The 20,486-nt window shown below is 36.2% G+C and overlaps 1 protein-coding gene and 1 long non-coding RNA gene across 2 annotated transcripts in view; one reads left to right on the top strand and one right to left on the bottom strand.

The window, feature by feature from the left end:
- The window catches only part of LOC141346274 (uncharacterized), a 34,876-nt gene extending 27,297 nt beyond the window's left edge, over nt 1-7,579 (bottom strand). The window contains exon 1 of the long non-coding RNA XR_012357180.1: nt 7,207-7,579. This is a non-coding gene — a long non-coding RNA (uncharacterized lncRNA). The remainder of the gene's footprint in view (nt 1-7,206) is intronic.
- A 5,509-nt stretch (nt 7,580-13,088) lies between these two features.
- On the top strand, nt 13,089-17,405 carry LOC141346954 (inhibin beta B chain). The gene is made up of 2 exons (XM_073851923.1): nt 13,089-14,029; nt 15,798-17,405. The coding sequence occupies exons 1-2, from the start codon at nt 13,645-13,647 to the stop codon at nt 16,565-16,567; spliced, it is 1,155 nt and encodes a 384-aa protein (XP_073708024.1). The 5' UTR covers nt 13,089-13,644; the 3' UTR covers nt 16,568-17,405.
- The last annotated feature ends 3,081 nt before the right edge of the window (nt 17,406-20,486 follow it).

Below are 20,486 nucleotides of genomic sequence, written 5' to 3'. Positions count from 1 at the left end.
TTCCAATTAACTTTATTTACAACTTTTTAGTGATTTACTGTGTTTCTTTGCTTTGGAGGCTGGCAGACTATGAACCGCTCCTGGATGGATAAAGAACAAAGATCTTATAAACATCACCTTATGTGCTTTGTCAAATTAAATAACCGGTTTGGAATACCATAATTATGAACTGAAGCTGAACTTTTTCTTTATAACTAGAAATTCATCAACATTTTAGATGCAAAAAATTCAATTTCTGCCAAAACAGTTCTAGAGGTCTGAAAGTATGTATTGAAACTGTGTCAGTGTCTATTTTTCTTTTATTAAATCATTAGGATATTAAGTAAAGATCATGTTCCATGAAGATATTTTGTAAATTTCCTACAATAAATATATCAAAACTTAATTTTTTATTAGTAATATGCATTGCTAGGAACTCCATTTAGACAACTTTAAAGGTGATTTTCTCCATTTTTTTTTTTTTTTTTTTGCACCCTCAGATTCCAGACTTTCAAATAATTGCATCTCAGCCAAATATTGTCCTATCCTAACAAACCATACATCAATGGAAAGTGTATTTACTGGTTATGTGGTCCAGGGCCACATATACAGTACAGACCAAAAGTTTGGACACACCTATATTTTTCTGTTTATTAAAGTTTTTACTCTACATTTGTGCAGTTTTCAGTGGGTTAGTGATATTTTTTAAATATATATAAATTAAGAAATAAATATTTTTAAAATGGGTTTTTATACAAAAACTGCTTTTTTTTATGTAAAATTCACTTTATAAAAGACCCACATTTCTAACTTTAATTCATGGGGATAACATGGATAATTTCACATGGTTTAGTGTAAGATTTTTGCCCATCTTTTGGAAAATCCAGTTTTAAAAGTAAAAAAAAAAAAAAACTACAACCACCAGTAGGTGGCTGCAGAGCTCCACTATTTGATATTTGACCACCTGAAAGATATTTTTTCACAAGTTTTTCAGTTGAATTCATATCTACAGTACAGACCAAAAGTTTGGACACACCTGAATGAGAAGGTGTGTCCAAACTTTTGGTCTGTACTGTATGACCTGATAAAACCAAACTCACACAAATTTAGTTAATGTATTGTTATTTGCATTGTTAAAAGGACATCAGCCTCACTGTATAGTTCAACAAGTCATATTTTATTACTACATTCAGAAATAAATGTAACATACTGCCATACAAGACGAAATATTTACAAACATTAAACATTTTAGTTCCTCCCACTCCACAACAATTCCTTTAAATGTATTAGTATTCAGAACTGGAATGAACAATATATAAAGTATAAAGTATTAAACTAATTAAAGTGGCATTCGTAAGAAACAACATTTGTTATAAATGCCAAAGCCAAACTCATTTATATAAAGTGTTGGCAAATGCGCTATACAAATAAACGTGGGCTCACGTACCGCTCTCATCACATCAAACACACTGAAAAAAAAAGTAGGATTTGTTTTGAAACCATTTTTACTTGTTATTAAATCTACACATACTCTATATGTACTCCAACAATAACAGGGTGTGTTTTGCATGCTTGAAGTTAATTGCATAACATTTTATAAAGCAAACATGTTGCAGCATGTTTTACATTGCTAAAAAAAAAACTTGATTTATATTCTAAAAACTGGTACTCAAACTTTATCATCATCTGTTTTGGTGTGCGGCAAAATAAAACTTTGAAGCATTATTTCAGTGCATGACTATTGTGAAAGCATCTAGTTTTGCACACACAGAGCCAATGAAACCCAGTGTCTGTCCATCTGTCTACTGTCATATCAGGATCTCATTCTCTGTCCCATCTAACTGATGGTTATCCTCCATAAGAGCAACGATTCCTAGCGTCGCCCCCAGTCACTTCCATCCAGCAAGCATTAATAATTCACAAGGAGAAATCCACAGGGAAGCGGAGGGGAGGTGGTCGTGCCGAAAGCGTGGAGGGAAAGAGCTGAGGAAACACAAAATGAGGACAGAACGACAGAACAACAGATGAGAAGAAAAAGCGGGAATTAGAGGAAGAAAGGTGTTGGATGAGGAAGGAGAATCTAACGGCATCATGAATCCGGGAGGCGAGATGAGACGAGCGAGCAGGAGGGAGGGAGGAGGCGCAGCACATGCTCGCTGCTCCAGCAGGCGGCTATAAATAGCTCTTCAAATCTCCCAAGAAAAAAAAAAAAAAAACACAGCGCTGCTGCAAACCCAACACAAGAGAGACCGAAACCACACACACGCACACCGTAACACAAGCACAATCACTCGGACACGGAGGCCAGGAGCGGATCCGGAGCAAACGGCACGTTCAGGTTCACAAACTCACATCGTGATACGCTCCTTATCAATATTAGAGCAGCCCTTGCAGCTAAATATGAGCGAACACCCGCCACCTCATATGTGGGAGGACTGCGCCAAACGCACCCTCAAAGCGCATTACAGTCCGCGGCAAACACGCATCCTAACGTGTTTTAATTAAAGCTCAACTTTAGAAACACACTTCGAGATTTGGGCTGATTATTAAAATATGAAGCCTGTGAGGCGTGCTTCATCAATCAGATGTCATAAACGTGTTTATAACTGCGGACGGGTAATTAATCCATCAAGGCGTGATTATCTGCCAGTCTTCAACAACTTCAGATAAAGTCCAGACTAACAGCCTTTATCTGATGCTTCGACTCAAAGCGTATGTGTAATAAATTAGTTCATGCCAAAGTTCAACAGGTATGATGGGATAACATCAGCAAACATCTGGAGGAAACGCTTTTGCAAACAATGTATTAACAGATTAATGCAAAACAGATTAAAAAGTAGTCAAAATGTGTTGACTGCACTACATTTGTATTGGTAGCTGAGAGAACTAGGTGAAGTCACATTTATATAACGGGTTATACAATACAGATTGTTTTAAAGCAGCTTCACAGAAATAAACACGAAAATAATGCTGTAAAATTATGAAACAAATTCAATTTTAACCCATTATAACTGTAAGGCAGCTCTACAGAAGACAACTGTGTCTTTATTCAGATCAATTCAGTTCAATAACAGTGTCGATGTTGCAAAGTTGGTGTCAGCTCAAGTTAGTTCAAATTTCATTCTTATCTGACAGTAGCTGCATTTTCATTACCTCTTAAATTGCGTACAAAGAAATTGCAAATTGAAAATAAGCCTAATGGAAACGTGGCAATTGCCCAAAAACTCCCATATATCGCAAAAGTTTTTACGCTCGCATGTGGTGGTTTTTCAGGCAATTCAAAAAAAGAATATTTCGCAAAACAGCAATAGAAACATTTTTTTCACATTTACAGGTCACATTTGATTAAATATAGCCAAAATCCCACAAAAATCTGTTGCCAAGACTTATCGCAAGAGGAAAAAATTCTGTTTTAGTCTCATAACATTGGTTAATGGCAACGGCATCATTTCGCAATACTTTTTAATCGATGTTTATAAAATATTGCCAAAGTTTTGCGCAAATCTGTAACGGAAACGCGCCTAGTGTCAGTGCTGTTGAATCGATAATAGCAATGGATATTAATCGTCTTATGTCAATCAGGAACATTAGTGTGATTATGACTATATTGTAATTCATACTGCCTTCATGTGCTCAGAAATGTCCCACTTCTGAAGTCGTAATCACGAGTTTGTTGCGTTCAAGTGTTTTGTTGTGAAAAATAATTGCAATCATGGAGCACAGCAGGTTCATTCTTGCCTATTTCTTGGGGATTGTCATTAAAGCCAAAACAAACATTCGCCATGCTATCTATAAGAATATAAGGTCAAATAAAGACAATTTTTACAATTGGTGTAAAATACATGCAATATGCAATAAATGGTTATTTAAGTGCATATTGTGGAAAAAACTAACAAAATTACAGCAATAGCTCTCTCCTCTGCCTTTTTAAAAGTTTGTGGCTTGCCCAACTTAGAAAGTTGGAAAGAGTTTCCCTGTCAGAATCCACTTCAAGATGCATTTAAATTAGCTGTGACATGTAAAATATCCAAAATAATTAGAAATGTTCAGTGTTTTGACTGTTGTTACTGATTGTTTTATGGACAAGCACTGCAACAATACATTTAAACAGAACATTTGACAGTATTTTCACAATAAACCTTTAAATTTAAATTATATTAATTGAAATGAATAACTACAACATTTCAAAAACATCTTTTTTGATGATTTCCCCTGTCGGTCTGATATGACGTGACCAATTTAGCCTAAATATTTAATAAAAACGTAGAACTCCCATTACATGATGGACTGTCCTCTAAAATGTCAGAATGAATCAAAAGTTTGATTCAGAAACTTCAAGAAATATGCATGCAGTAGTGCATTTAAAACATAACTTTCATAGATTTATAAGAAAAAACATTTCATTCTTATTCTACATGACACTGCTGAAGTATTTCTAACAAAAGGCATACATTAAGTATCTGATCTTTTACATCTAACCAATGCAAACCTCCTCAAAACACAGATAATCAGTGCTTTTAACAGGTGATTGTAAACCTCTAGAAGAGGGTCAACAGGCCTCAGAGCAGCAGAATTCATCACTGACGCTCCTCAGCAAACACAAAATGCTGATAATTAAGTGTTTCTGCACTCGTGAATAATTCAGCAAAGATTGATTTTCCCATTTCTGCACTCGTTTACTAAAACAACTACCTCTATCTACTGTATTAGTGACAACAGGAACAGAACGTCTTGACCACAACACTTGGACAGCACCTCTCAGGACAATCTGCCTGGTTATATGATAGCGACTATCACAAACACACAAGACTCGGCCAGGAAATTTACACAGCCAAACACAAACCTCAACTTACAAACCTCAATCAAAAAGACTTGATATGAGCCAAGAAACTCTATGCTCTCTCAGGAACATGTGGACACGCATTGGGAGTGATTGACGGTTGAGTGTTGACTTCTTGGAGAGCTTGATTGAAGCTCAAAGCACCTTTAAACATAACACACCTGACAATCTGACATCATAACTTCTGCCTGAGGGTGCGTTTCTATTAACAAGGTGTGTATCTTCAGCTTTTCATGAAGTAAAACCGTGTAAATATCATGACGTAAGGTCAGTTGTTCAAACAACACTGTTTGAACAACAAGCTTGATTACTGAAACTGCAGGTAAAACAAAGATTTAAAAAGCAGTGTCTGAGTTTTGTTCTACTGAATTTCAAGGGAAACCTTCTGTAATAGGATCTAAAGCATCTCACACACTCAAGATTTCTCCGGAAATCAATCATGAACATCTTTAAACGTTTCTTTCTTTCATGCAAAGCTAAAACCAAAACTCTACATACAGACGTCACGCAAAATACCACTAGTAGGACAATAATTTCCTCACGACCCTGCTTACACTACTGAAAATAAAGGACCTTTATTGGCATTGATGGTTCCATAAACAACCTTTAACATCCATGGAAACTTTCCACTGCACAGAAGGTTCTTCACATTAATAAAAACCCTAACACTAAGGGGGAAAAATTCTGATTTACTGAAATTCTGATATTGAATTGTTCTTCTAATGCACTGTTGTGAAAACACCCTTTGGGAACCTTTATTTTTAAGAGTCCTATAGGACATCCAGTGTGGAAAATGGACGGATGGATTGACCTGTTGCCCTTAAACCAAGTGCACGCAAGACTGAAGACTACTGCGTTGCTCAAAATTACAGACTCCTAAAGCATGCATTTGGTGAAATATAACATTTCTAAGACTTGTCACAGAAAACCGGAGCATCTCATTACTCAAAACTGCCATCTGTTAGCTTCAGTACGTACATAATGCAAAGATAAATTCCTCATTTGAGCAATCTTGCCTGATCAATACTTTCCTACTCCCATTCTGGGTCCATTTCATCAAGCAAACAAATCAAGAGGAAACTGAATCTAGTAGACTACAGTTAGGAGGCAAAAACAAGCTCAAGCTCAAGAGTTTGTATGACTTCTCCAGACATGGGAATTAATGAATAAGGATTCATAAAAATCCATTACGGAGTTAATTCACCCATAAATTAAAATACTGTCATTGTTTACTCACACTGAAGTTGTTCCAAACCTGTATGAGATTCTTTCTTAATCTGTTGAACACAAAAGACGGAATTTTGAAGAATGCTGTGTCGGTAGTCATTGACTTTTACAGTATGGAGAAAAAAAATACTATAGTTTTGTGGAAGATGATAAACACACCTGCGATCCAGGTAAGCACATAGCACCTTGACAAGCTAAAAGAAGAGCCGTCTTCCACAGTATGGGAAAAAAAAATTACTATGGAAGTCAATGGCTGCTAGAAACTTTGTTTCCTAACATTTTTCAAAATATCTTTGGTGCTCAACAGAAGAATGAAATTCATACAGGTTTGCAACAACTTAAGGGTGAGTAAATGATGACAAAATGTTCATTTTTGGTTGAACTATTCCTTTAATCGGATGAATTATACTAGAGATGCTCAAAATAGCAAACATCCACTACTTCTCTACACCTGGTCATCTCAATTTTGATATTTCCGGCCTTTCCTCTTGCCTGTTGTGTTTTCATGTGTTTTTGTATGCTTAGAAGAGTACCCTTAAATGCTAAAGTGCTTCCATCATGCTTATGCCCCAAACAAAACCGGTTTTATCACAGTACTTCATATAAAACATGATAAACGCACCTGCTATCTATTCTAGGTAAATACTAACAACTTAGTGGGTCAATGTCAAGACCAAAATAAGTGTTAAGCCCTGTTCACCCCTAACAATAACGTTCCTTATTAGTCTGCTGCTTTAGATACTCCTTAAAGTTCTGACTGGCTTTCAATGTTTCAACCGTTCGTTAACTGGAAAAATCGTTCTAAAATGATTTCAACAACTTCGTTCCTCTGTGCCATCATCACTACAGCTGTTGTGTGGAATAAAAACTTCAATAATTCTGGTTATCGTTATTCTTCTTGCTCCGAAGCTAGTCTGAGGGGTTTTAATAATAAGCGCGCTCTGAAACGCCACGCGACGCGACGCATCTAGAACGCCGCCGTTTAAATCAGCGTCTACCGTTATTAGAACGGCAGCGTTCTGCTTCTCACGAGTCAGTTTAGTCACGTTTCAGGTGAAGAATTACCCATTGCTCTTTCACTGTCGACTTTTGTGAGCTTAACTAGCTACACACACATCAATACCTGTTCCATTTAAAGCGTTTAAACGCCAGTCACTTACCCGTTAATCCCTCGCGTTCATTCAATACGACGAAACAGCGCTGGTCCTCGCTGTAGGTCGGCGTTCTGGATGCGTTGTGGCGTTTTTGCTGCGTTTCCGATGATTTGGAGTGAATATTTACCTCACGCTATGGGTTAATTAATTAGCCTGTGGCGGCTAAGCGAACACGAGCTAAGTCAAAATGACAATCGGCCGCCTCACGAACTCGTGAGCGCATTACTAGCGCTCGGGATGGGTTAGGTGAACATGTTTAAAGTGATAACCCACCGCGCGCGCACACCGACCCCCCCGGTAGCCGAATAACGACAGCCCGCTGCCGCTTAATGCCGTTTAATCGCCACCAAGCTCGAGCTCGCGGCAGCTCTCGGCGACTGTCAACAGCGCGCAGTGATCAAACCAGAACTTGAGTGGGCGGGGCCGTGACGTCAGAGGTAAACCTCACAAAAAGAGCCCAACACAGAGTTTGAGAAACAAATCGAGAACAACTCGAGTCCCGGTGTGCATTTTAATGTGTTTGTGATCAGCAAATGAAGGAATTAAAGAACGGGGAAGCACTGAAACAAGACCGCTGGCTCTTTTTGTGCTTTACGTCACTGTTCCATGTGTTTGTGCTTAATGGAAACAGAAGATGGCGCTGTCTACATCATTTCATTTTTGGATGGAGATGGGAGAAGGGTTTAAAAATAGGCGATTCAGCATCTAGTAGTTAAATGCCTCGTTGCAATTTATTCTGCAAGAGTAAACATGTAATAAACAGTAATACAAACAAGTGTAATGCCTATCTAAAGTGTCTATCTATCTATCTATCTATCTATCTATCTATCTATCTATCTATCTATCTATCTATCTATCTATCTATCTATCTATCTTTCTTTCTTTCTTTCTGTATATATGTGGATGTGTGTGACCCTGGACCACAAAACTAGTCATAAGGGTCTTTTTTTTAAATTGAGATTTATACATCATCTGAAAGCTGAATAAATAAACAAATACGCTTTCTATTGATGTATGGTTTGTTAGGATAGGACAATATTTGGCTGAAATACAACTATTTGAAAATCTATAGGGTGCAAAACAATCCAAATATTGAGAAAAACACCTTTACAGTTGTCCAAATGAAGTTCTTAGCAATGCATTTTACTAATCAAAAATTATGTTTTGATATATTTACAATAAGAAATTTACAAAATATCTTCATGGAATATGATTTTTACTTTATATCCTAATGATTTTCGATAATTTTTTGGCTATCGCTACAAATATACAGGATCCATGCTACGTGAGACTGGTTTTGAAGTCCTGAACGCTGTATAAGGCAAACATAAAACAATATACAATTCTATAATAACAATTCTAATTCTAATTTCACAAAACAGCATATACTTTATATTTAACATTTTATGCTCTTATATAGTATTGGAGGTGGGAAAAAAAATTGTGTAGAAATAATTTTTATTCAGAAATCACTAACAACTTTTACAAATAATTACAAAGAAACAGCAAGAAACACATTGAATTAGATGTGAAATTCTGAAGTAGAAAAATAACATTTTAATCTAAAAAAGTTCTCTATTTTTATTTACAACTTAAAAAAGAATTGTGATTATGCTGCTTTGTGTATATTTGCTACAAAGCAAAAAAAAAAAAAAAAAAAAAATATATATATATATATATATTCTTTTTTTTCTGTATTTTTACAAAACCGCTTACATTTCATAATAAGAGTATAGTAAATGGTGCATGGTGTATAATGGTTACCGTACACTCTTAAAAATGAAGGTTCCAAAAGGGTGTTTTTGCAGTGATGCCATAGAAAAAAAAAACATTTTTGTTTCCCCAAAGAACCTTTTAGTGAACAGTTCTTTAAAGAATCATTTTGAAGAACATTTAAAAAAAATATATAAAGAAACATTTTTGCATTTGAAAGGTTTCAGGGATGTTCGAGGTTCTGAACCATCGATGCCAGTAAAGAACATTTATCTTTAAGAGTGTACAATCAAACTGACACTTAATAATGTCTTTTATTAGAACATAAATAAAGCATTCTGTCTCTGATCCATTCTAATTTTTAAGCAAAGTCCAAATTAGACATCAGACTCTCCTTTATGATTACACATTAAAAACAATGACAAATACAGTGTTTCCGTAACCTATCAGTAAAATCAAAGGCTGGAACTTGTGGTTTTTGCAGCACATGTTGTGTGCACGATATCAGAGCGGTTCTCACGAGTGACGTGCAGACCCACTGACTTTGTGGCCTAATTTCAGTGTGAGTGTCCTATCTTGTTGATTTTGCAGCTTTTTTTTCTGAGGTCAGGAACATTCCAAATAAAGCACAGAATGAACTCACACTTCACTTTCACCTTTCTCCTATATAGTGTGAGCACAGCAGATCAGACTGTACCCGTAATGTATTGATGGATTGTCTCTTCTCAAACACTAGATGAGCCCTTAGGTCATTTCGTGGGGGTATTTTCACAATCTTGGGTATTTTTTGTGCAACTCACCAGCAGGAGCAGCGGTCAGGTCAGTGTCGCTGACATTCTGATGCATTGTGCACCGGATAAAACTGGATTGGTTTGCCAACAGTTGTTTTGTCTCCTGTCCTGAGAAAAACATCGTGAGGGCAATTAAACCTTGTGCAGTGCATACTACTTACTGTAGAGTCAGAAATGTTACTTACAGTTAAAATTACATTTTTGTTTGTCAGCAATATGACAATAATCATTTAATACACCATTCTAATCAATATGAGCTGTAATTTGTTAAAGTGTAAACTGATTACATGTCATCTTTATTACATAATCAGATTCCAAAAATGAAGTACTCGTAATTAGAGTAGCCTGTATTACATTTTAAAATCAGATACAGTTACTTTTTTATGGATTACATTATTACATGATTTTTATTATTTATTTTATTAGTAGCTTTTTATCAACTCACAAACCCACTACAGTTCTTACATTAAGCCCAGTTTGGGAAACCTTGGTGTAATGTAATGTTTAAAGCACTTCATGATGTTGAAAATGTATATACTTTATGTATATCCTCTTCACTATGTATTTAATTACAAAATAATAGGAATAGTTCACCTGCAACTGGTAAATAAAAAGTTCATCAGCATTTGTTTAAGATAGAATTTTTTTCTAACAATATACACTATAATTTTCAAAAGTTTGGAGTCAGTAAATTGTTTTATTTTTTGAAAGAAATTAATACTTTTATTCACCAAGGATGTGTTAAACTAATAAAAAGTGATAGCATTGATTTACATTGTCAGAAAATATTTAGATTTTGAATAAATGCTTGTTTATCAAAGAATCCTGAAAATCACAGGTTCCAAAAAAAAAAAAAATATATATATATATATATATAAAGATATTGGCAGCACAACTGTTTCCAACATAAATCAGCATATTAGAATGATTTTAAGACTGGAGTAATAGCTGATACAAATTTTAGTATAATAGTTTAAAACAAGATAAAAAAGTAATCAGACTACTTTTCACCATGTAATCTGCAATCAACAACAGACTACAATTTGTAAGTAATTTACCCAGCTTTGTTACTAAAAAAGACTTTGAATGTTTCTTGACCACAAGACCATAAGAACTGTCAGCTCTTCACCCTTAAAAATAAAGTTTCTTTATTGGCATCAATTGTTTCACAAAGAAACTTAACCACCCATGGAACCTCTTCATTCCACAAAAGGTTCTTTAGATTATCAAAATGTTATTAATACAAGAAAAAATGGTTCTTTTAAGAACTGTTCACTGCGGTTCTTTGGGGAACCAATACTGGTTCCTCTATGGCATCATTGTGAAAACCTTCTTTTGGAACCTTTATTTTTAAGAGTGTTGTAATCTGTAAATATTGGGATCCTGATATACCCCTTTATGATACTTTTGAGTGATAACATTTACATGCAGTGATGCCTTTCTAAGCAATACATTATTTAGTGTTCTAGCTTCAGCAAACATACATTTTTCTGTAATAAAAGATGTCAGAAAGCACATTTTTTCAGAATTCACCCATCTGTGATCCAGTTTAAGATGTAAGTGGCATAATAGTTGTCTGTGGAGTTAAAAAGTGTATATTATATTAATATAACCTGAGAGACAAAATAAACCAAACCAAAGCATTTCATGGAATGAAATGAAAAAGACACACACACACACACACAAAAAAAAAGAAGTCAAGAGAGTGAAAGGTTATCAGGACACATTTGGTACAGCAAACATTTAGTGGCATCGCAACATGAACAAGAATGCAAATTATTCCTAAACCCTTCAGGTGCCATTTCTAAAGAATTCTGTTTTTATTAAAAGAAAACAAGATGATGAACCAACTTTGACAAATAACACCAAACTTTAATAAAAGAAAGGATAAACATGACAACATGCACACATCATGCTCACAATCAATTGGATTTCATAAATGCAACAGTTGGAGAGTTCACATACTGTAACCCATGCACAGATATCATAATGCTACGAATTTAGTGATCTCCATATGAACACTGAGGATGTGTGTCCACTAGACGGCGCCTGCGCACTGCGAGCACGAGCATCCCTTGAGTTTGAGCCGCTTACAGCAGCTGCTGATGCTCTGATCTCCCGCGCTCATCATGTGTCCCAGGTTCATTATCTGTGTCAATCAATCACCCTCAGTTACACCACATGCCCACGTACGGATGAAAAAGATTACATTGCTATTCCTTCCCGTTGCTCTTTATGTATCACTCGTGCTGCTCACATATTGCAATATTCCGTATAAAAGTAATATTAGAATGATCAGACAATGCATAGGCACTAAACAACGCACCACACGGTTTAAAATCACAAAAAGCTGACGCAGAAACTCACTGCCTCTATAGTTTGAACACTTCACTGAAATGAAATAATTTTGAATCAATTTTCAACTAGAAATCCACAATAAAAAATGGCAAGTAACATTAAATTAAACTTGAAATGAAGTAGAATTACTATTTTCATTTAGTACAATAAACTTAGTAGTATTTTCCACAAAAAAAAAAACAACTGTCTGACCCTTTAAACCTGAGTCATTTTTTATGCACAATTTGTTACTTTACATTTTTTTCTAAAAAAAAAAAAATAATGCATTTTTAAACTAATCTTTTATAATGTCTGACTTACTAAGCAATTCTGAAACACTGGCACTTAGGTATTATTTTACTGTCCTCCTAATGAATAAACAGGCATTTATGTATTTAATTAAAGAATTAAAGGAATAGTTCACCCCTAACTGGTAATTCAAAAGTTCATCAGCATTTTTTTAAAACAGAAATATTTTTTAACAATATACGCTATACTGTTCAAAAGTTTGGGGTCAGTACATTTTTATTTTTGAAAGAAATTAATACTTTTATTCACCCAGGATGTGCTAAACTAATAAAAAGTGATAGCATAGATTTGCATTGTCAGAAAAGATTTATATTTTGAATAAATGCTGTTCTTTTTTAATTCTGAAAAAAAAAGAATCACAGGTTTCAAAAAATATTTGGCAGCACAACTGTTTCCAACATTGATAATTCGAATAATAAATACGCATATTAGAATGATTTTAAGACAGCTGATGAAATTCAGCTTTGCATCACAGGAATAAATTATATTTTAAAGTATATTAACATTTTACAGTATGATTGTTTTTTCTGTATTTTTGATCAAATAAATGCAGTCTTGATGTGCGGTAGTGTACCTGTTTAATTTTCTTCTGAGGAACACAGGAAGATATTTTAAAAACGTTGGGAACCAAACAACATTGGACCACTGTACGGACAAAATAAACCCCCAAAATACTTTTTTTAAAATATTCAAACAGGATGCAGAATACTAATTTCTGAGTGATATATCTCTTTGTCATAGTTTGACACCTTTACGCTAAATAGAGCCAACTGGTGGAGTTCCTGCACAAACTGGAGACGCATGAAGAGATGCGCTGCGCATCTGCACCATGGTTTGAATCAGCCGGGCTTGCGTCATATTTACCAACCTCGTGTTGTCTTGAGATCTGTTTGGTTTGGATGCTTTAGGGTTACAATGTTGGGGTCATTGGGACAGAGGTGAGAGTTTGGACTTCGCTTGGGCATCCGCGGCTCGACGTGGCACTGTAAGTGTCGTATGTTTATTTGTTCGCGCTAATGATTAACTCCAGCAGAGCTATATATGCTTCAGAAAGGAGTGTGCATGTGTATCCCAGCAGCGTGTCGCTTACCTGCGCGTCCTCCCCCCCCCTCGAGCGCGTGTGCATGTGTGACAGCCAGAGCGCACTCGCGGTCATTGGTGCGTCCCTTAAACGTGTCACAACTTTTGATGGATTACCCCACTTCTGAGTGCTCAGGTGCCGCTCACTCCTCTCCATTCACTCGCTAGTGCGCGTCTCTCCAAACCTGTCGGAGTCAAACGAACAAAAGTCAATATGTTCTCGGTGTCGTTCTCTGAGGCGCACCTGTGCGGGTTCGCGTCCACGGTGCTGTCCACGCTGGTGGTGCTGAGCGCGCTCACGGAGAGGGGAACGAGCGCGGCCACCACCGGCTGTCCGACCTGCGGCATGCCGGCGATGGAGAAGGGCACGGAGGAACGTTACCTGATCGAGATCGCCAAACAGCAGATCCTGGACAAGCTTCACCTGCGGGAGAGGCCAAACATCACGCAGACGGTGCCGCGGGCCGCGCTCATGACGGCGCTGCGCAAGCTCCACGCGGGCCGCCTCAGACAAGACGGAACGCTGGAACTGGAAAATAACGTGCCATACTCGCGCACGACTAACCAGGCATATGAAATAGTCAGCTTCGCTGATGTCGGTGAGTGCATCCAACTTATAATATACTTTATAAAGCGTTCTTAAAACTTCCATTGCAAATGGGAAGTGCGCACGCCACTTAACACAAATTCTCACACTGAACCGAATGGATTTAGGAACGATTAACACAGAAAAACTATCCAGATCCGGTTTCTAAATAGGCCAATATGTTCATAAAAGCGTTCTTAAAACGTTTCTGCGTTGATTGTAAATTAGTATGTGCACACGCCCCCTTAAGTAAATTCTCACACTGAAATGAATGGTTTTAGGAACGATTTACACTGTTTAGATGCAATTTCTTCAATGCGTAACTGTTTTTTAAAGGTGAGAACAAACTACAGCCTACGCTGAACAATGTTATTTACAAATTTACGAACTAAAATGAGTACATCTGAATTATCTGGCCTCTAAATCGTTAATAATAGCATTTAGTTTTGGTTTCATATATTGGTCCATAAACTGGTATTGCATGTGAAATAAATATTCCAAATTCTTTCTTTTTTTTTTTGCGTGAGAGAGGGCGTCTCCATTTGTAACAGGAATGTGCCAGACTTCTGGTGTCCAGTTATTTTAGCTGCACAAAATCAGCAGTTATGCTGCTTTATAATGCAAACTGATTATTTTAATTTATTAAAATGAATTTAAATTAAAATGCATTAAAATAATTATAGGAAAATTATAGGAAATTTTAGTTTGCAGTTTGTTATTTTAAAAAAGGTAGCAGCTATTTGAGAATAGATGCTATTTACACTAAGTGCAAATAGCAATGGATTCTATTTACACTGTTAAAATAGCTAGATTTTCTGCTATTTATACTACTTATAGTGGCAATTATATGCACCTCAGAATTGTAGCACAGTGTGTAATAATAACTTATTGAGTGTAAATTATAATTTTAATTCAAATTATTAAATGGATGCCACCTTATCCTACAACTACCAGATTTTTTTTTAACCTTTTGATTATTTCCTTCAATTGTATTGAAAGTGAAGGATTTTCCGATGTGATATGACATTTGAAAAGGGGGGAAAAAATCTGAAGGTGGATTCGAACCCGGGTCAATTTCATCAAAAATCTTGAGTAAACAAATTTTACTCAAAGAATCTGAAGTGAATCAAATGTGAAATAGTTATACGTATGAATACTGTAATAGTATTTGCATAAATTCTTTTACAAATTTCAGATTTTTTCAGTAATTTTTGTTTTATTTTTAAATTCAACTTAGAAAAATATTTATTATACTTATTTTACCCAATTTCGAACCCTGGTTGATTGCGTCAAAAAACCTCTGCCAACAAGGTGGGCAAGTCTACAATGTAAAAGGTTTTCACCAGTTTCAACTTAAAAAACGTAATTTTAGCAGCTGCCTTAAAATTTTAAGTTAAATCAACTTAAGTCATTTTAACTCACAAGTTAAATCAACTCATGTTTAGTGTAATAAGTTAAAATGACTTGTAGTTTTAAGCTGATTTAACTTAAAATTTTAACTGCTGAACTTAAGTTTTTAAGTTGAATCTGGTGAAAACTTAACATTTCAATAAAAATTAAACATGAAATTGTTACGTATGAAAACTGTAATAGTATTTTCAGAATTTTTTAAATAAACCTTTTATAGATTTGTGTTTAATTTTCAACTTCGAACTCAAACACTATATTTATAACACCGTTATTAACCTACAGCGCCTAATGAATCGGAAGTCTCGCGCATTAACAAAAAATCTCTTACTTCCACATCACGTAACAAGCACTTCTTTCTGATTTCTCTCCAGATGAGGAGGTTTCTGGTAGCATCGACACCAGCCTCTCATTCCAGTTCCTGCAGGAGAAAGGTCGCAGCGTGCAGGTCCTGCAGTCGTCGCTGTGGCTATACGTGCGTCCGGCCGACGCACCTCTTCAAGGCGGCCGCGTGAACGCCGAAATCTACCTGCCGGAGACGGATGGCACCAATCGCACACTGCTGCTCCAGAGAAGCGTGGACGTGTCCCGAGGCGGCTGGCACACGTTTCCAGTCACCAGCACCCTGCAGGCCTTCCTGGATGGCGGCCAGCGGAGTCTCCGCCTGGAGGTGCACTGCGAAGACTCCGGACTCAACCTGTGTAGCCGCGAGGCGTCCGGCGACTCTTCCCATCAGCCCTTCCTGGTGGCGCAGGTGCAGCTGCGTGACGACGCCAACAAACACGCCCTGAGCAAGCGCTCGCTGCGGTGCGGCGACGACGTGAGCGTGTGCTGCAAGAAAGACTTCTACATTAAGTTTCGCGACATACAATGGCAGGACTGGATCATAGCACCGGAGGGCTACCACATGAACTATTGCATGGGGCAGTGCCCGCAGCATTTATCCGGCTCGCCCGGCATCGCCTCCTCGTTCCACGCCACCGTCTTCAGCCAGCTGAAGGCCAACGGCATCCACACGGCCGTGTCGTCCTGCTGCGTCCCCATCCAGAGACGGCCGCTCTCCATGGTCTACTTCAACTCGCAGCACACCATCGTCAAAACAGACGTCCCGGACATGATAGTCGAGTCCTGCGGGTGCACATAAGGAGACCACAGACACAGTACACCTATTTATCTGCTTTATCTCTAATCAAGGCTTTCTGTCTAAGCAAACCGTATTCGTTATGGGTTTTTAAAGATGTTTAAAGATGTTGAAATACTCAGGGAAATCAAAGCCACTGTAAAAGCCACATTTAGGCCTGACTCAGCACGGTTACCCAACACGACATTTAGTAAACATTTAGATATTGCCACACATCCCAGCAATGGTCTGACAGAAGCAAAATGTCTAATAAATGTTTGAATACTTCTCTCACAAAAGTTCTCAAAGCTTACTTTTGACTGTTTACGCTAAGCACCGGCGAATGCAACTAAATACGTGTACTGGCTTTTCTGTTTAAACAGAGACACTTACTTTTATTTGTGATATTAAGAAGTTTTATTTATATAGCGCCTTTGCAAAAGTGGTACGGTAATCTATGAACAGGTATTACAGGTGTATTTTTGCCATGTTGTGTGTTTATTTTGACTGTCTATGGTGTCTTATGTTCTCATTTTGTTGTTTAGTCTGAAGCACTTCCTAGGGATGCATATGCATAGTGTAGGGATTTTGCAACTGCACTTTATATGTTATTTTGCGTAGTTAGTACAAATCAAGCCATGCAACCTGATCTATGTGTGTTTTGTTTATTTTTGCTTTGACAAAAATGATACTGTAACTTATGGCACGATATTAATGCTCTTTGAAGGAGCCAAAACTGACTGAGATTAATTTCTATAATTTTTTAACAAAGGGATATTTTCTTACAAGTGAGATAGCTGGAAATCTGTACTGTATAATTCTGCTGAATGTGTATTTTTAAAAATAAACCTTTTATCTATTACTTCATGTGTACTTTATTAGGAGGACTTGAATGAGGACAAAGGTGATGTCAAACATCAATAAAGTAAACAACGTCTAATATTTGACATGTTCTTCTGCAGCTCTTTGATGAGCAAATCCAGACCAATATTACAATATTCCAACGTCTCTATGTCATACAGTCTATTATCACTTGACAACTAATTGATCATTGGATCCTTGGAAAAAGGCAGGATTTCGATGAAGGCAATCAATAACGTCTAAAAGGCAAAGAGCGTGTTTGCTTGGGCAAATAATTGAATTGGTTTTTATAGATGTCTATATTTGACGAGTAAACAACGGTGCAATTTTTCTGGCATGACTTTAGTCTACAGCAGAAAGACATTAAAAGGGCTGTTCATCATAAAAAAATTTTTTTGTTTGGTTTAGTTGCAAACATGACATCAAATATAAATATAAACTCACCGAACATCACAAACTATTGCTTGTGCGACAGTCGCTGTGTGTAAAACACTGAGATAAAGTGGCGTCCAAAAGTCTGAGAGCTCAGCTTAAGTTCATTTAGACCTGGAAATAAACAAAGTTTTTGCACTTTAAAACATATAAATCACAGAAATGTTATGTAAAATGAAGAAGAAATATCTCTAGTTTAGTACAGTAACGTAACATAATCAGATTTACTTTTTCAAAGTAACTAGTAAAGTAATGCATTACATTTTCATTTACAAGAAGTTACTTTCTCAAAAAAGTAACGCCAGTTACTTTTTGTTTCCTTTATGCATTTAATTCTATTTTAATAACTAATGTCTTTGCTGCTGACCTTTGTTGATCCAATTCAAGCATACTAATAAGCAATACTTAATTTTTCTCATTGCTGAAGAGTGTTGAACCTCCTTTTCCTACAGTTCTGTACAGACGTGGATTTACTTGTCCTTCAGCCTTAGGCTTATTCATTTCACATTTTGGTGTGAAAGGGCTTTTACATTTGCTAAAAATCAAACTTTTATATTAAAAACAAACAAGCAAGCCCTGCCCAGATTTAAAACGTAATGCAAAAGTTTCCCGAACACTGGCACAGACGGTTAGATGAACTTTACACAGTTATTAAAACAAACTGAATCAACAACGAACTGACTTGACTGTTTACTATTGTCTTCTTTTTAGAGAAGAACTGAATTTTGTTTGCATTACTGAACCATTCTTTTCTATTTAACACTGTAAAGCAGCTCAGACACAATCTGTGTTGCATAAAGCACTTTCTAAATAATATGTTAGACAATCTTCTTCCATTGACTCAAGCTCAAGATATAGTTTGAATCATCTTAGACCCCGCTGAAGAACATGAACATCAGTTGATCTAGTTTCAGTGCTGCTGAGAGACATGCAACAAATACTGAAACATATCTCTCAAATCATATACTTTATAATGCAAAAAGTGTATTCAATTAGAATGCAAAAGAGAAGCGGATTCTAGGGCTTTTAGACTTTTGGACCTAACTGTACGTGAGACATAACTTGATGCAGCCAGTTAAAGGGAACGATAAACTCTTTGGCAGTTCTCGTCGGGTTGTGTACAGAAGAGTTGCATTTTGTCCCTGACTGATGGCGCGTGCACCTGCATGCGTGATCTGATATATAACTGTGACTCAGACCGTCCGTTTGTACTGATTTCAGCAGGTCAAATAAGTCTCGCCACGTTGAAAAGCGTGTCATTCATTGTACTTTGTAAACACACCAACGGAATGCCAAAAATATTAGTAAAACACCAAAACGGTGATGCAATCAATCAAAAAACAGAGCAATGTCTATCAGTAAATGCTTAGCAACCTTAAACAAGCATTGCATGCTAGATAGTTAAGATCTATTTAAACTCGTAGTTCCACACAGGCTTTCACTTCACATATTAAAAAATGCACTATGGTTTTAATAGCTTATTGCAAAATAGCAACATTTCCACAAGTGGAAACAAAATGTACATCATAAGGGTACATTTTTTGAAATTGAGATTTTTGTTAGGATGTTTGTTGAAATAGGACAATATCTGACCGAGATACAACTATTTGAAAATCTGGAATCTGAGGGTGCAAAAAAAAAAAAAAAAAAAAATATTGAGAAAATTTGTCTAAATGAAGTTCTTAGCAATGCATATTATTAATAAAAAGTATATATTTAAAGTAGGAAATTTACAAGATATCTCCATGGAACATGATCTTTACTTAATATCCTAATGATTTTGGCATAAAAGAAAAATCGATATTTTTCACCCACACAATGTATTTTTGGCTATTGCTGCAAATAAACCTGTGTTAGACTAGTTTTGTGGTCCAAGGTCAAATATACAGTACATTTTCACAGAAAACTTTGTATTAGCCACTACGATCAACCAAAACTGATTTTGGGAGTGCATTTTACAAGAAATCACAATTTCAGTCTTTCTACTTCAAAATTTCACATTTAAAACCAATGTGTTACTTGCTGATTCTCTGTAATTATTTTTGAAATTCACAAGCAATTTGCAAACGAGTGGAAAAAACGGAAGTCAACATTTGAAGTGGATCAAAACCTTTCATCAAAGTTGTCCTAAAACCAAAACAATAGCTGTTCTTGTCTTAGGACCACTTCAAATGTTGAATACTGTATTTCTATAGTTTAATATAAAGCATAACAAACTAAATAAAACTTTCTCAAACTCTTTGAAAGAGATCTCATATAAATGTATAATGATTTTTGAAATACAATAACAGTAACTGCAGTGTTTGGTTTTTTTAAATCTACTCCACACTTAATAAAATGTGTGTACACTCTTAAAACTAAAGATGCTTAACGATGCCATAGAAGAACCTTTTTCGTCTAAATGGTTCCATAAAGAACCTTTAACATCTGAAGAACCTTTCTGTTTCACAAAAGGTTCTTTGTGGCGAAAGAAGGTTCTTCCAGATTGTAAAAAGGTAAGAAAGAGATGATTCTTTAAACAACCTTTGACTGAATGGTTCTTTGTGGAACCAAAAATGGTTCTTCTATGGCATCGCTGTGAAGAACCTTTTGAAGCACCTTTATTTTTAAGAGTGTACTGTATTTCTATAGTTTTCAAAGCATAATAAAC

This window comes from Garra rufa, chromosome 12 (genome assembly GCF_049309525.1).
Source record: "Garra rufa chromosome 12, GarRuf1.0, whole genome shotgun sequence".
NCBI lineage: Eukaryota > Metazoa > Chordata > Actinopteri > Cypriniformes > Cyprinidae > Garra > Garra rufa.
This window is presented reverse-complemented; position numbering and strand designations above follow the sequence as displayed.